The sequence below is a fragment of the Schistocerca piceifrons genome, chromosome 5 (genome assembly GCF_021461385.2).
Source record: "Schistocerca piceifrons isolate TAMUIC-IGC-003096 chromosome 5, iqSchPice1.1, whole genome shotgun sequence".
Taxonomy (NCBI): domain Eukaryota; kingdom Metazoa; phylum Arthropoda; class Insecta; order Orthoptera; family Acrididae; genus Schistocerca; species Schistocerca piceifrons.
This window is the reverse complement of record NC_060142.1, coordinates 262,194,476-262,209,912: the sequence shown is the minus strand read 5'-3', so window position 1 is coordinate 262,209,912 and position 15,437 is coordinate 262,194,476. Positions and strand designations below refer to the sequence as shown.

The window sequence follows — 15,437 nt, the reverse complement described above, 5'->3', positions numbered from 1 at the left end:
TTCCCCGAGGATCTGCCACACGTCTGTTCACATTAAATCTACTAACAAACAGTAGTACTTACATTTTGATAGTTGTCACCCTATCTGTGTCAAACAATCCCTCACATACTGCCTTGACATTCGAGGCAAACATATTTGTTCTGATGCACACTCTTTACAGCAATACACCACCACTCTCACCTCATGCTTCACTGGGCGTAATTACCCTATCAGCCTACTTCAAAAGCATATTCTGTGAGCCTTCAGATCCAATTCTTGTACTGCTGACCTTTCCAAAGAAGAAAAGCAGCTTTGGAGTATACCACTGCTCACTCAGTATTATCCTGGTTGTGAGTGTGTTAATCAACTACAATGACAAGTCTATGACTTCCTGACAAAGACTTGCCGTGTGCATCCTCATACCCCCACCTATACCAGCCTGTAACTGGCAGAACATATACCATCAAAGGGAAAGCATGTCATGTACCAGCTGTTATGTAGATACTTTTGGCCTTTTACATCAGCATGACTACCACAAAGTTATCAGTTAGGATGAATGGTCATATGCAGAGGGTGTATACTGGCATCACGTAGTCTCCTGTTCAGAGCATACTCTACAACATGACAGTAGTGACCTTAATTTCTATTTCACCATATATGCCATCTGGACTCATCTTCCAAAAATCAGTTTCTCAGAATTCCATAAGTGGGAATTGCCGTTAAAACATCCTTGGTCCTTGCCACCCACCTGGCCTTAATTTATGTTAATTATATTCTTTAAATTTCCTCAGTCTCAGCATTTCTTCTCAGTAACAATTCTTTTTGTCATTTCCTTTTAATTTTCTGTGCATTTTATTCTCTGAATTGTCTATTTCTCCCTACCTCTACCACATAAAATGCACTTTTCACTCTTATTAACTCTTGCATGATGATCTGTCTTCAAGCTCTCAGGTTTTCAAATCTCGTCCAATGCAGCCCTCGACAATCAGTTTTCCCTTCTCATAAGTTTCCCCTGACTGGCAGTTCAGGCTAACTTTTCAGAATTCTTCCTATTTCCTAAACCTTACCTTTATACTACTTCCTTCTCCTTCATCTCTTCCGCCTGGAGGAGGAACCACTGGCTCCAAAAGCTTACACATTCCTTTAAACGTTATGAGTTTTTTCTGGTGCCACCGCTTGGTAAGCTGGTTTTTTGATCCATCCGATTAAATTAAATGATGTGTTAGTGGGATGTTAGTTATCCTGTACATAACAAATATTTTCTTGACCTGTGCAAACATTTTAGCCCGTATTCTCGGCAATGTAATTTCCATAGACAGCAGGCACCCTCTGGGGTTGTGTGTTTGTGCTTTGATATTTAACCCTACAGGATGTGGTTTCTGTGGATATAGTTACACATAAGTATTATTATTGTATGTTTATTGACAGTACGTTACATGACAAAAATACTTTTTGTAGACATAATATATAACTGTTACCCGTTAGTGGCAATGAAATCCAAATCAAGCACCTACACAATATGAAACACAATTCCCGTTTCTTTTGACTAAACACAAATTAATGTAAACAAAAAATGAAATTTTTTTCCACAAATAGAAAGGAATACTGTATCTGTTTCCTCAGTAGAATCATCAGTCACACATCTAACACACAGTATTGTTTTATGCTCACCACATACGCGTGAATTACATTGACACAAAATTTGCTTCCTCCATCTATCTTTTGAATAATCACACAAGTTACATCTTCCACGTTTTGTCTAAGAATTCTGATTGTATGTGGCAGGGGAGTGTTCTTTTTTTTCTCCTGACACGTCGGCAGTTGTCAAACAAAGAGCTCTCAAAATACTTGGGTTTGGCATTTTTTTTTTTTTCCATCATAGGTTTGGTCAAAGCCAACAAGAGACTTTTTAGGAATGTGGTCTGTGAATCTATTGGGAATGAATCTTGGTTAGTATTATATTTGAATAAAACAGAATTATTTACAACTGTGATATCTATTATTCTGAAGTATCTCAGTGGCCACCTTCAGGTTTTCGGTTTGGTTGTCTTGTCTTTGTAAAGTTTGTCCAAAACATCCACTCTACCTTTTGATAGGTTATAGAATTAAACACTCTGGCTCGCTTGACTCATCACCCATTGTTCCACCATGGTGCATTTTTGACAGTAGCATAACTTTTTTGTTTTTTTTTAGGGGTGAAAGAAACCAATATTTTGTCGTCTTGACAGACGAACTTCACAGTGCCAGCTAGGGCCGTTGACAACATGGCTAGTGGTATTTCACACTTATTTTTATGTAGAGTAGTGACTAACATAAGTCTCCTCTCAGACAGTTTCTCTGCCAACTAATACGAAGTAAATGTTATCAGTTGTTACATTTAGATTGATCCCTGTCACTGAATCAGTAAGCATAAGAAACTACTTAGTTGGTATGGATAAATCATCCTTCTTATTTGTTTGCTCTTTTCCAATATATAGAATGCGTGAAATAAAACAGAACAGTATGCATCACTCAGTGAAACTACACTCCTGGAAATGGAAAAAAGAACACATTGACACCGGTGTGTCAGACCCACCATACTTGCTCCGGACACTGCGAGAGGGCTGTACAAGCAATGATCACACGCACGGCACAGCGGACACACCTGGAACCGCGGTGTTGGCCGTCGAATGGCGCTAGCTGCGCAGCATTTGTGCACCGCCGCCATCAGTGTCAGCCAGTTTGCCGTGGCATACGGAGCTCCATCGCAGTCTTTAACACTGGTAGCATGCCACGACAGCGTGGACGTGAACCGTATGTGCAGTTGACGGACTTTGAGCGAGGGCGTATAGTGGGCATGCGGCAGGCCGGGTGGACGTACCGCCGAATCGCTCAACACGTGGGGCGTGAGGTCTCCACAGTACATCGATGTTGTCGCCAGTGGTCGGCGGAAGGTGCACATGCCCGTCGACCTGGGACCGGACCGCAGCGACGCACGGATGCACGCCAAGACCGTAGGATCCTACACAGTGCCGTAGGGGACCGCACCGCCACTTCCCAGCAAATTAGGGACACTGTTGCTCCTGGGGTATCGGCGAGGACCATTCGCAACCGTCTCCATGAAGCTGGGCTACGGTTCCGCACACCGTTAGGCCGTCTTCCGCTCACGCCCCAACATCGTGCAGCCCGCCTCCAGTGGTGTCGCGACAGGCGTGAATGGAGGGACGAATGGAGACGTGTCGTCTTCAGCAATGAGAGTCGCTTCTGCCTTGGTGCCAATGATGGTCGTATGCGTGTTTGGCGCCGTGCAGGTGAGCGCCACAATCAGGACTGCATACGACCGAGGCACACAGGGCCAACACCCGGCATCATGGTGTGGGGAGCGATCTCCTACACTGGCCGTACACCACTGGTGATCGTCGAGGGGACACTGAATAGTGCACGGTACATCCAAACCGTCATCGAACCCATCGTTCTACCATTCCTAGACCGGCAAGGGAACTTGCTGTTCCAACAGGACAATGCACGTCCGCGTGTATCCCGTGCCACCCAACGTGCTCTAGAAGGTGTAAGTCAACTACCCTGGCCAGCAAGATCTCCGGATCTGTCCCCCATTGAGCATGTTTGGGACTGGATGAAGCGTCGTCTCACGCGGTCTGCACGTCCAGCACGAACGCTGGTGCAACTGAGGCGCCAGGTGGAAATGGCATGGCAAGCCGTTCCACAGGACTACATCCAGCATCTCTACGATCGTCTCCATGGGAGAATAGCAGCCTGCATTGCTGCGAAAGGTGGATATACACTGTACTAGTGCCGACATTGTGCATGCTCTGTTGCATCTACATCTACATCTACATTGATACTCCGCAAGCCACCCAACGGTGTGTGGCGGAGGGCACTTTACGTGCCACTGTCATTACCTCCCTTTCCTGTTCCAGTCGCGTATGGTTCGCGGGAAGAACGACTGTCTGAAAGCCTCCGTGCGCGCTCTAATCTCTCTAATTTTACATTCGTGATCTCCTCGGGAAGTATAAGTAGGGGGAAGCAATATATTCGATACCTCATCCAGAAACGCACCCTCTCGAAACCTGGCGAGCAAGCTACACCGCGATGCAGAGCGCCTCTCTTGCAGAGTCTGCCACTTGAGTTTATTAAACATCTCCGTAACGCTATCACGGTTACCAAATAACCCAGTGACGAAACGCGCCGCTCTTCTTTGGATCTTCTCTATCTCCTCCGTCAACCCGACCTGGTACGGATCCCACACTGATGAGCAATACTCAAGTATAGGTCGAACGAGTGTTTTGTAAGCCACCTCCTTTGTTGATGGACTACATTTTCTAAGCACTCTCCCAATGAATCTCAACCTGGTACCCGCCTTACCAACAATTAGTTTTATATGATCATTCCACTTCAAATCGTTCCATACGCATACTCCCAGATATTTTACAGAAGTAACTGCTACCAGTGTTTGTTCCGCTATCATATAATCACACAATAAAGGATCCTTCTTTCTATGTATTCGCAATTCATTACATTTGTCTATGTTAAGGGTCAGTTGCCACTCCCTGCACCAAGTGCCTATCCGCTGCAGATCTTCCTGTATTTCGCTACAATTTTCTAATGCAGCAACTTCTCTGTATACTACAGCATCATCCGCGAAAAGCCGCATGGAACTTCCGACACTATCTACTAAGTCATTTATATATATTGTGAAAAGCAATGGTCCCATAACACTCCCCTGTGGCACGCCAGAGGTTACTTTAACGTCTGTAGATGTCTCTCCATTGATAACAACATGCTGTGTTCTGTTTGCTAAAAACTCTTCAATCCAGCCACACAGCTGGTCTGATATTCCGTACTTTGTTTATCAGGCGACAGTGCGGAACTGTATCGAACGCCTTCCGGAAGTCAAGAAAAATAGCATCTACCTGGGAGCCTGTATCTAATATTTTCTGGGTCTCATGAACAAATAAGGCGAGTTGGGTCTCACACGATCGCTGTTTCCGGAATCCATGTTGATTCCTACATAGTAGATTCTGGGTTTCCAGAAATGACCTGATACGCGAGCAAAAAACATGTTCTAAAATTCTACAAGAGATCGACGTAAGAGATATAGGTCTATAGTTTTGCGCATCTGCTCGACGACCCTTCTTGAAGACTGGGACTATCTGTGCTCTTTTCCAATCATTTGGAACCCTCCGTTCCTCTAGAGACTTGCGGTACACGGCTGTTAGAAGGGGGGCAAGTTCTTTCGCGTACTCTGTGTAGAATCGAATTGGTATCCTGTCAGGTCCAGTGGACTTTCCTCTATTGAGTGATTCCAGTTGCTTTTCTATTCCTTGGACACTTATTTCGATGTCAGCCATTTTTTCGTTTGTGCCTGTGGTTCTGTCAGTGTGATCATGTGATGTATCTGACCCCAGGAATGTGTCAATAAAGTTTCCCCTTCCTGGGACAATGAATTCACGGTGTTCTTATTTCAATTTTCAGGAGTGTATTTTTGGACCATACTTATCAGGTTTTGATGGTACAAACGTTCTGAAGGGACACTGACCATGGAAACTCAGTAATGTTTCATCCACTGTCAAATACTTGTGATGGGCTATAATACTGCAAACAATGTATAACATGTTTCCTGAAATGCAGAAACTTTGTCTTCAGTTGTTCTCGACTCCCTAGCACTTTTATCATCAAATATAAAATTTTGTTGAAGGAATGTAAATATTTTCTGCAACATTGCACAGTGAAAGATCGGTGCTCCATACATCTCGGAAAACATATGGTCTTGGAATAAACCAGAATCTTTCAAGAGACCCTTCATGAACACGAGACCGGTGAATGGTTTTCTCTCTGTTACGTGTGTTGGATGTAAAAATGAATTGCTGGAGTCACTATGCTTGAGCTTTGATTGATCTATTTCATTATTAGTATTACAGACTGTGTTTTCTATCATTTCATCAGTCATAAAAAGTGAAAGTAATGTTTTTTCATCTGTAATCCCTTTTGCCTTCCCGTTAGGTCCAGGCAGGTGAGTAATCACGTTTGGAGAATGGGTTTATGACTCTTTTGAACATAAAGGCTTGTTGGTCCAGATTGTTTGCTTGCCCATACCTAACTCAAAATTTATATCTTTTGTTCCTTCTTCTTCACTCCTGTACCTCTCACCCACATCATCATAGTCAAAAACACTTCTTCTATATCGTTGTTCATAAGACTTCCATTGTCAAAATTCTGAGACAGCCTCTTCCAGGTCAGGGTCACCATCCTCTTTGTCTGAAGGATCCTCCTGGCGACATAACTCAGCTACAACTGCCTCAGGCGCGTGTAACAGTTGTTTCCAAGCCATTTGTAACAGAACTGTGATAAATATTCATAGTAAAATTAGTAACATTATTGGTGCGGCTGAGTTTGATATGACTCAGAATACACATAGCGAGCCAAGATGTCTTACACAATAGTTACAGTCATTCCAATAGCACAACTGGCTAGTAGGGTTCCTGGCCAGATAGACTTCCTGTGCTGAGCAGGTGGAGAAGTGAAGAGGATAATTGAATTCGAACATTGAATAGGATCTCTTTTGCTAACGGATGGTATCAACGCGAGATCAGCTGCGAAAAAGCACACTCTTCTACGGAGTGGTACACATACATACATACATAAAGGAGGGAAATGAATTTTTTCCCTTGGGTGAAACTTGATGTAAGCTTTTATAGTCATAATTTTGGTTGTGGAGGAGGGGGGGGGGAGTGTTGTTTGTTTATGTATATAAGCTTATCAAATCCCATTTCCTCTTACATATTACTATTATTGACATGAAATCTGAATTGATGAAGTTGTTATCAGCAAAATAAGAGCAATACAAATGTGCAGTATGTAGCCCACTTATCCACATAAATTTTTGTTGGGCGGGTGTCGATTGGCAGGAAGCCAAAGATTCATGCCATACACTAACACCAAGTTCCTGCACAACTTTTGTTGTATTAGATGTACATGCCAACCCATACAGATGCAGGCTGTATGTTGAACAGAGTGGTGATAAAATGCCTAATTTCTAATTTTTGTGTCTTTTATTGTGGCACAGATTTTTTGTACATACACACCTATGTGCATTTTTACTCAGTCTGTGCCACTTTTGTCTTTGTTTCAGAAAAATAACACTATAAAGTGGTCATCACGGTGGGATTACATATTGGAGTCAATGCCTCACACAAATATTCAGTGGTTCAGTATCCTGAATTCCCTAGTTATTGTTTTGTTCTTGTCTGGTATGGTCGCCATGATCATGCTGAGAACATTGCACAAGGATATTGCTCGTTACAACCAGGTAAGAATAATATGTATTATTTCTCAGCAGTGTTTTTTTCCCCCCATATGCCATATCTCCCCTATTCCTTAATCAAAATTATTGATACATCATTTTGAAGATTTTGTTCACCACTAATGACGAAGAATATACAAATAGTTCACAGTTGTTGTTTTTGTTAAAAAAAACTCTATTTTTCAAACATTATGGCTTTTCACATTCATTTTGTTCTCCTGCCAATATACCTGAGTTGTGGACAACATTTCAGGACTCACTCACAGGAGATTTTCAGAGACAGCACATGCTATCTGAAGCCTACAACCTCAAACTGCTAGAATTGGAGAATGTCTTTAAATATCATGGCAAATCTGGCCAACAATTCAAGCAGCTGGCACCTGTTGTGATCGTCGCACAACATACAACAGAATCCTACAATGCAGAAGAAGAATGTATGAACAACAAGGCAGCTTACAAAAAACTAAATGAAGAAAAGAAGGCAATAGCCGAGGAAGTCTTAAATTCAGTAAGAAATAAGATTCCCAGTTGTTACTTCATTGATGGACTGAAAGGCTCCGGTAAAACATTTCTCTACAAAACTTTGTGTCACATTTTACAAGGTGAAAACAAGGTTATATTAACAGTTGCATGGACAGGCATTTGCTGCCAATTTCCTACCAGTGGGACACACATCAGATAGGATTTCGAACTATCTGTACTCATCTTCAGCATATTAGTCTCTTCGATTCACACTCTCACTGAGGATGCACAACTTCTCTGGGATTTGGACGTCATCATTTGGGATGAGATATCAATAGTTCCCAAAGATGCACTAAGTATTGTCGATCAACTTTTAAGGAGCATCATGAATAATAATCTCTGTAATCTTAAACTGTCAATACCTGTACAATTATGGATACAGTGGGAATCATACAGCCAATGAGTTGCATGTCAAAAGTTTATTCAAATCTTTACCTAGGTTTGGACAGATACAAACCTGTCTTAGTCATGAGAAGTAATAAATCATATCAAATATTGCATGAAAAGAGAAATGAAGTCATAGGGCTTAATTAGTGATCCTTATAAACCCTATGGTGTAGCTATATGGCTTAGTCAATAGTAAAAATGATCCCTGTAAAATTTGAGGTAGATGTCCATCATGGTCTGTCAGTGTGTATGATGCACATCTACATTAGATTTTACATGGATCATTTTTATTGTTGACTAAGCCATAAGGCTATGCCATAGCATTTGTATGGACGACTTTTTTTTTGTTAATTAAGCCCTATGACTTCGTTTCATTTTTTATGCAATGTGTGAAAGAGTTATTACTTCTTCTGAGAGGTTTATATTTGTCGAAATGTAGGTAAAAGATTTGAATAAACATTTTACAGGCAACTAATTGACTGGATGAATCCCATTGTATCAATAATCATCTACCTTATGGAGGCAAAATAGCATTTGGTGGAGATTTCCATCAAGTATAACCCATTATTAGACAGGGTAATAGAGAAGCCATTGTCAAAACTACAGTTAAACAATCACCCTTAGGGTGCCATGTAAAAATTCGTAAGTTGATTCAAAGTAAGAAAGCAAATGGTAATGTGGTTTTTGCTGGATGGTCACTTAAATTGAGTAGCAGTGATTTAGATCAGATTATTTCAGTGAAGTGATCAAAATTCCTAAACATTATTATTGTAGTTATGATAGTATTGTTACTTCCTTATTCAGCGTCACAGAGGTCAGTAAACAAAATGCTTCATCATTCTATTCAATGGTGATTCTGTTTATCTTGAGAGGCAAAGGTTTACCTCAGTTCTGATTCTGTTAAACTTGATGAAATAAACAACATTAATCTGTATCCGGTAGAATTCTTGAACTCTTTAAATCTCTGCAGTTTACCAGCTCATCAATTGTTTTAAAAATAAAATGTTATTATTACATTACTTTATTTTTATTATCTTAATAGTTATCAGAAGTTAATTAATGGTGCAAGATTAGTGGTAACTCAGTTATGCCAGTACATCATCACTGCTAAATTCATTGATACCAATAAGTGTACTTGTATCCCACAGTACCTTCTGATCCAGCCACGCCTTTTCAGATGATAAGAAAACAATCCCCTTTAAAAGTAGCCTTTGCTGTGATCTTTAATAAAGCAGATCATCAGACACTTCTAAGGGCAGGATTGTATTTACCATAAACTTTTTTTTTTTGCTTGGGCAGTTATATGTTGCGTTTTCACGAGTTCGCAAATATGGTGATGTTTGTCATCCTAAAGACACAAAACCAAAATATAAACAATGATCGTAATGTAACTGCTAACGTTTTTTTCAAGTGGTTCAAATGGCTCTGAGCACTATGGGACTTAACATTGGGAGGTCACCAGTCCCCTAGAACTTACAGCTACTTAAACCTAACTAACATAAGGACATCACACACAGTCATGCGTGATGCAGGATTCGAACCTGCGACCGTAATGGTCACATGGTTCCAGACTGAAGCGCCTAGAACCGCTCGGCCACTTTGGCCGGCAACATTGTTTTCAAAGTTGTTTTGTGAAGTAGAGAATTTTTGAAAACTAACATTAATCTGACAAAGACAACATCTTCTTTACTTATGTTTCATAGTTAACCATGTTGTATATAATGACATTGCTCTTTTTGTAATCAGACTAATATTTGCAACTTATGTTCAAAATGTAATACTGCGATTAAGAATTTTGATGGTAACTGAGTCCACAGCCTTTGTAAAATTTTTAAATGAGATCATTCCACTATTAGGTATTAAAATAATAATTATTGTAATTACAGTTTGGACAAGTCGTTTTCAAGCATTGTTGGATATTGTAACCCACTCAGTAATATAAAGTTGTGATATACTGTGTAGGAGTAGTTACTTGTGGTGTTTTGAATTTTTTTCTGTTCCATATAGTATATGCATTAAGAAACTGGTGAAATAATGATATAAAATTTCGTGTAGTTAGTATATCATTATTTCAAAGCTTACTGACATATGTGGTATATGAAACGGGCGGGGGGGGGGGGGGGGGGGGGGGGGACACCATATGCGACTACTCTTACACAGCTATTCACAGCTTTATATTACTGAGTGGGTTACACCATTCCACAATATTGAAAATGACCACGTCACGAAATTGCAATTGCAATAAATAATGTATTTACTTATTTCTGCACTGTTATATCACCTATTGGTGACTAATCAGGATAGAGTTCAAATTATTCGCACAGATCAACAGTATATTTGAAAGTAGGAATTGGTAGCAGCAGACTGTCAGGCTACTTCGAAATTTATGTGGTGTAAATTTTTAATATCACATTTATTATGAACGCTTTTGTCTTAGATTTCGGTTTTAAAAGTTTTAGCTTTTCTGCTTTACAATTTGACTTACAACATTTCACGCATCTTGCTGTAGTTAAATATGGAATATCTTCAGCAGTCAAAAAATGCATAATCCAGGATGGAACGTAACAATTTTATGAAAAGAAAAGTTGCCACTCACCATATGGTGGAGATGCTGAGTCGCAGATAGGCACAACAAAAAGACTGTCAACTTTGTTAGTCATTTTTCTCACTCATCGAGCCCCTTCCTTGTTCCCATTTCAGCACTACAAAGCTCTCATTCCACCAATGCACCCAGTCTTTTTACTTCTCTCCTTTTCTGCAAACCCCCCTCCCCGCCCCACACCTTTCCCCTACCCTCCGTCTAACGTCCCAACTGCACCTAGCTGCTCTACCCTCTCTCCACCTCATCCTTGTGCGCTCCCCAGCAAGACTTCACTGTGCCCCACCCCTACCCTGCTATCCCTCCCCCTCCCTGCCCCAGCCTTCTCCTTACCCCACGCAGTTTCCACTCCCATCATGCACTGCTGCTGTTGCTTGCAGTGTGGCTTCAGCTGCCAAAAGCTGCAGCCGCGTGTGTGTGTGTGTGTGTGTGTGTGTGTGTGTGTGTGTGTGTGTGTGTGTATGGCCGAAAGCTTATATTGTGACAGTCTTTTTGTCGTGCCTATCTGCAGCTCAGCATCTTCGCTGTATGGTGAATATCTTCAGCACTTAGGTTGAGGTGCTACTGTCTTCTTAATTTTGTGCAGTATGCAGTTTTAATCCCCGTTGGTTAAGAGTATGAAGATGTGCGTGCAAAGGCTCTCTTAGATGAAGTAATTATTGTTTTGCTATGCTGACTCTGTCTTGTTCTTAATGCAGATTGATTCAGGCGAAGATGCCCAAGAAGAATTTGGATGGAAACTAGTACATGGAGATGTTTTTCGACCACCACGGAAAGGGATGTTGCTTTCTGTTCTCCTGGGCTCAGGGACACAAGTTTTCTGCATGTCGCTTGTCACTTTAGGTATGATCATATTTTATTTGAGAATCATATCTATACATTGATTTACAGCACATAATAAATGTAAACATTTATTTGTTGTACATACTAATGATTAGGAGTGTTTTCTTGCATTGGTTAAATTGAAGTTGCTACAATAATAATTATAATAATTTTATGCATACAAAGACAGATGGAAAAGTGAACAGTTCTGACAAACTTTAGGCCTCCATGCACTGAGAGGAAGGGAAGAGCAACTTTAGCTATGATATGAGTTGTATAATGTGTGATCTATCATCCAGCTCCATTGAACCAGAAATGAGCAAATAGAAGCAAGCCTTCAAGTTCTCGCCACCTGTCGCATGGCTTGGAGTCTTTTTCCTGTTTCCTTGAGTTCCTCTCTTAGCCCATTCTCCAAACCCCTCTGGCCCCCTGCCCCCTCCCTGCATTATTTCACTTTTGTTTTCTCTCATAAAAACATTCCCTCTCCACTTGAAAACAAATTTGAATGAACTCACTGCAACTGTCACTTCCCTGTGGCAGTTTGTCTGTTGTACTTCCTTTCCTCCATTGTGTTCTTATATTTTAATTCTTGGTGTGGACACCTCTTACTTAGTTTATTGTATTTTTTGATAGTATTTGCTTTGGTGGCATGCCTATATAAGATGACAAGTGTCTGGCGCAGTTGTTAGATCAGTTACTGCTGCTACAATGGCAACTTATCAAGATTTAAGTGAGTTTAATGGTGGTGTTAATGTCGGCGCATGAACAATGGGGTAGAAGATCCTGTTAAAAAGGGACCAGCGATGACTGAAGAGAATCATTCAAGATGAGAGAAGTGCAACCCTTGCGCAAATTTCTACAGATTTCAGTGCTGGGCCATCAACAAGTGTCAGCATTTGAACCATTCAACAAAACATCATCAATAGGGGCTTTCAGAGCTGAAGGTCCACTTGTGTACCCTTGATGACTGCATGGCACAAAGGTTTATGCCTCGTGTAGGCCTGTCAACACTGTTGATGATTGGAAACATGTTGCCTGGTTGGATGGGTGTTGCTTCAAATAGTATCAAGCGGATGGACGTGTACGGGTATGGAGACAACCTCATGAATCCATGGACCATGCATGTCAGCAGTGGACTGTTCAAGATGGTAAAGGCTCTGTAATAGTGGGCCTGTGCAATAGGAGTAATATGGGACCCCTGATACATCTAGATCCAACTCTGACAGGTGACACATATGTAACCATGCTGTCTGACCACCTGCATCCATTCATGTACATTGTGCATTCCGATGGACTTGGGCAATTCCAGCAGGACAATGTGACACTCCACACATCCAGGTTTGCTACAGAGTGGCTCCAGGAACACTCTTCTGCGTTTAAACATTTCTGCTGCCCACCAAATTCTCCAGACATGAACATTATTGAGCATACCTGGGATGCCTTGCAATATGCTGTTCGGAAGAGATCTTGACCCCCTCTTACTATTATGGATTTATGGACACCCCTGCAGGATTCATGGTGTCAGTTCCCTCCGGCACTACTTCAGACATTAGTCGAGTCATGTCACGTCATGTTGCAGCACTTCTGTGTGCTTGTGAGGGCCCTGCACAATATTAGGCATGTGTACCAGTTTCTTTGGCTTTTCAATGTAGTATGCAGTTATGTAAGAAAAGGAAGATCAGATTTTAACATGCTGTTTAAAACTGATATCATTATTATTTATTTGTTTAGCGAAAGGCTAATATAGACATTTCATAAAATTAAATTACATATACATATTGACACACAAGAAGCTTAAGTTTGTCTTTATAACTGAATATCCAGTCCTTCAACCTGGAGTTGCTAGCAGGAAGTCCTCTTCAGCACCATGGTAGACTCAAATCCTGTATTCACTGACAATGTGGTGAACAGTCTGGTATGGAGCCCTGCAGTTACAGGTTGGATTAGGTAGCTTCTTCCACTTAAAGAGAGCCTCCCTGCATCAGCCATGGCCGGTATGGACGATGTTGAGAGTAGTCCAGCTCTTGCATGGTAGGTCAAATCCACTTAGAAGTTCAACACCTGATATGATGATATGCAGGCACACATCTGTCACTGCTTCCCACTGACCTTTCCATTCTTCGAGACGTTTGAAATCCTTAGCAGCCATGTCAACAGCATCGCACAGAGTTGGGTGGCGTGATTTCAGTCTCCTACGATTTAAGCACTGGATTTTCTCCTGGATATTCTGCACTTGGTGTAACTTACCATGAGGTGTATGGAACTGCTATTGATATCATAAGAAACTGTATACATTTGTAGTACATAATCTAACTTAAACAGAAAAAGTTATTAAATAACCAGTTTCAGACGTGCAGCATCCATTTTCAGGTTTCAATTAGTGATGAACCTACTGTGTTAGATATCCAAATACTGATAAACATTTCAAAATATAAAGTACATTTGCATTTAACTTGAGATGAACATAACTGCACAGGAGTATCTAATGTTAGTTATGAATGCAACATGGTAGATATTTCAGTACCATTAACAAATGTGAGAGTTTGGATAGGAGTGAGACTTAAGTGAGATTTAGGCTTTTAGAGGATAAAGTAACAACTCGTGTTTTGAGTCTGTTTGGGAGTCGAGTTTTGTAGGGTGTTTGTGGGAATGTGGCAGATGAAATAGATGTCTGACAGGAATTGTCTGAGGTGCATGGAAAATTGACTGATGTTCCCTAGGGGTTGCAGTTTTATTGTTGGGAAAGTGGGATAGTTTTATTAGGTGGTGCTTAAAATGCTTCTCTAGATGATGGAGTACAAGAGTTTTAATCTGAGAGTTTGAAGAGTACATATTTGATAACAGTATTTTCAAAAACAGCATAAATGGTTTAATGGTGCCTACACTATTGTAATTTCTTTCTTCGGTGATTCTTGGAGGTCTTTGTAAAAGGGAGGGCTGCACTCAAATATGAAAATATATATGAGCAGATCATTAGCAGGGGGTTGCATTGTTTGTATTTCAGTGCCTCCTAAATGTAAACTTAAAATAATAAAGATGGAAAAACTCTTGCATTTGTAGTACGTCAGTGTTGAAGCACCATGACACTTTGACAATGCTATACTAGTCATCTTCTGGTGAAAACGTGCAGTTATGAAGTTTGGAAACTATTAAGTTCTTGTGGATAGTGAGTTTGGTATCATACTGTGGCTTCATTTTTCTTTTAAATGGTTATTCATTTGCATAGTGGTATTTGACAGTGTGATAACTTCTGTGTTCTTCCATTACCCTAAAATTATGTAATTAGGCAGTGAAATTCCTGTCAATTTGCAAGTCCACTGCTGTGTATTATCATGATATTTATCAAGTTCAAGATATTTGTTGCACTTAATATGCCTGCATTAGAAGTAGCAGATTTATCACAGAGATTTTTACGTTCAGTTTTTCATTATTTGCACATTAAGGTTTACTTCACAGGTACCATGTTTACTAGAATGTATAAATATATTCAAAAACACGCTTTTGGAGAATTTATTTCAATATTGCATTGGAGGAGTGATATTGAAATGAAGTATTAAAAGTAATGTCTCTTTTGTTTCAGCATTTGCTTGCCTTGGTTTTCTGTCACCTGCAAATCGTGGAGCTCTTATGACATGTGCAATGGTACTGTATGTGTGCTTTGGGACACCTGCTGGATATGTTGCTGCCAGGATCTACAAAAGTTTTGGTGGAGAGAAATGGAAATCCAATGTTCTACTCACATCAATGCTAAGCCCAGGGTACATATATTTTGCTATTTAAATATGCAGTTAGTTTATGTGTATTCTTAAGAGTATTAGTGGTCATTCT

At 40.6% G+C, this 15,437-nt stretch overlaps 1 protein-coding gene across 2 annotated transcripts in view; it reads left to right on the top strand.

Moving 5' to 3' along the window:
- Positions 1–15,437, top strand: part of LOC124797902 (transmembrane 9 superfamily member 2) — a 141,593-nt gene that overhangs the window by 101,823 nt on the left and 24,333 nt on the right. The window contains exons 8-11 of one of the 2 annotated variants that reach the window (XM_047261020.1): positions 7,109–7,285; positions 7,533–7,787; positions 11,486–11,630; positions 15,190–15,367. In XM_047261020.1, the coding sequence (XP_047116976.1) occupies positions 7,109–7,285; positions 7,533–7,787; positions 11,486–11,630; positions 15,190–15,367 (755 nt within the window). The remainder of the gene's footprint in view (positions 1–7,108; positions 7,286–7,532; positions 7,788–11,485; positions 11,631–15,189; positions 15,368–15,437) is intronic. The other variant, XM_047261021.1, reaches the window with a different exon arrangement.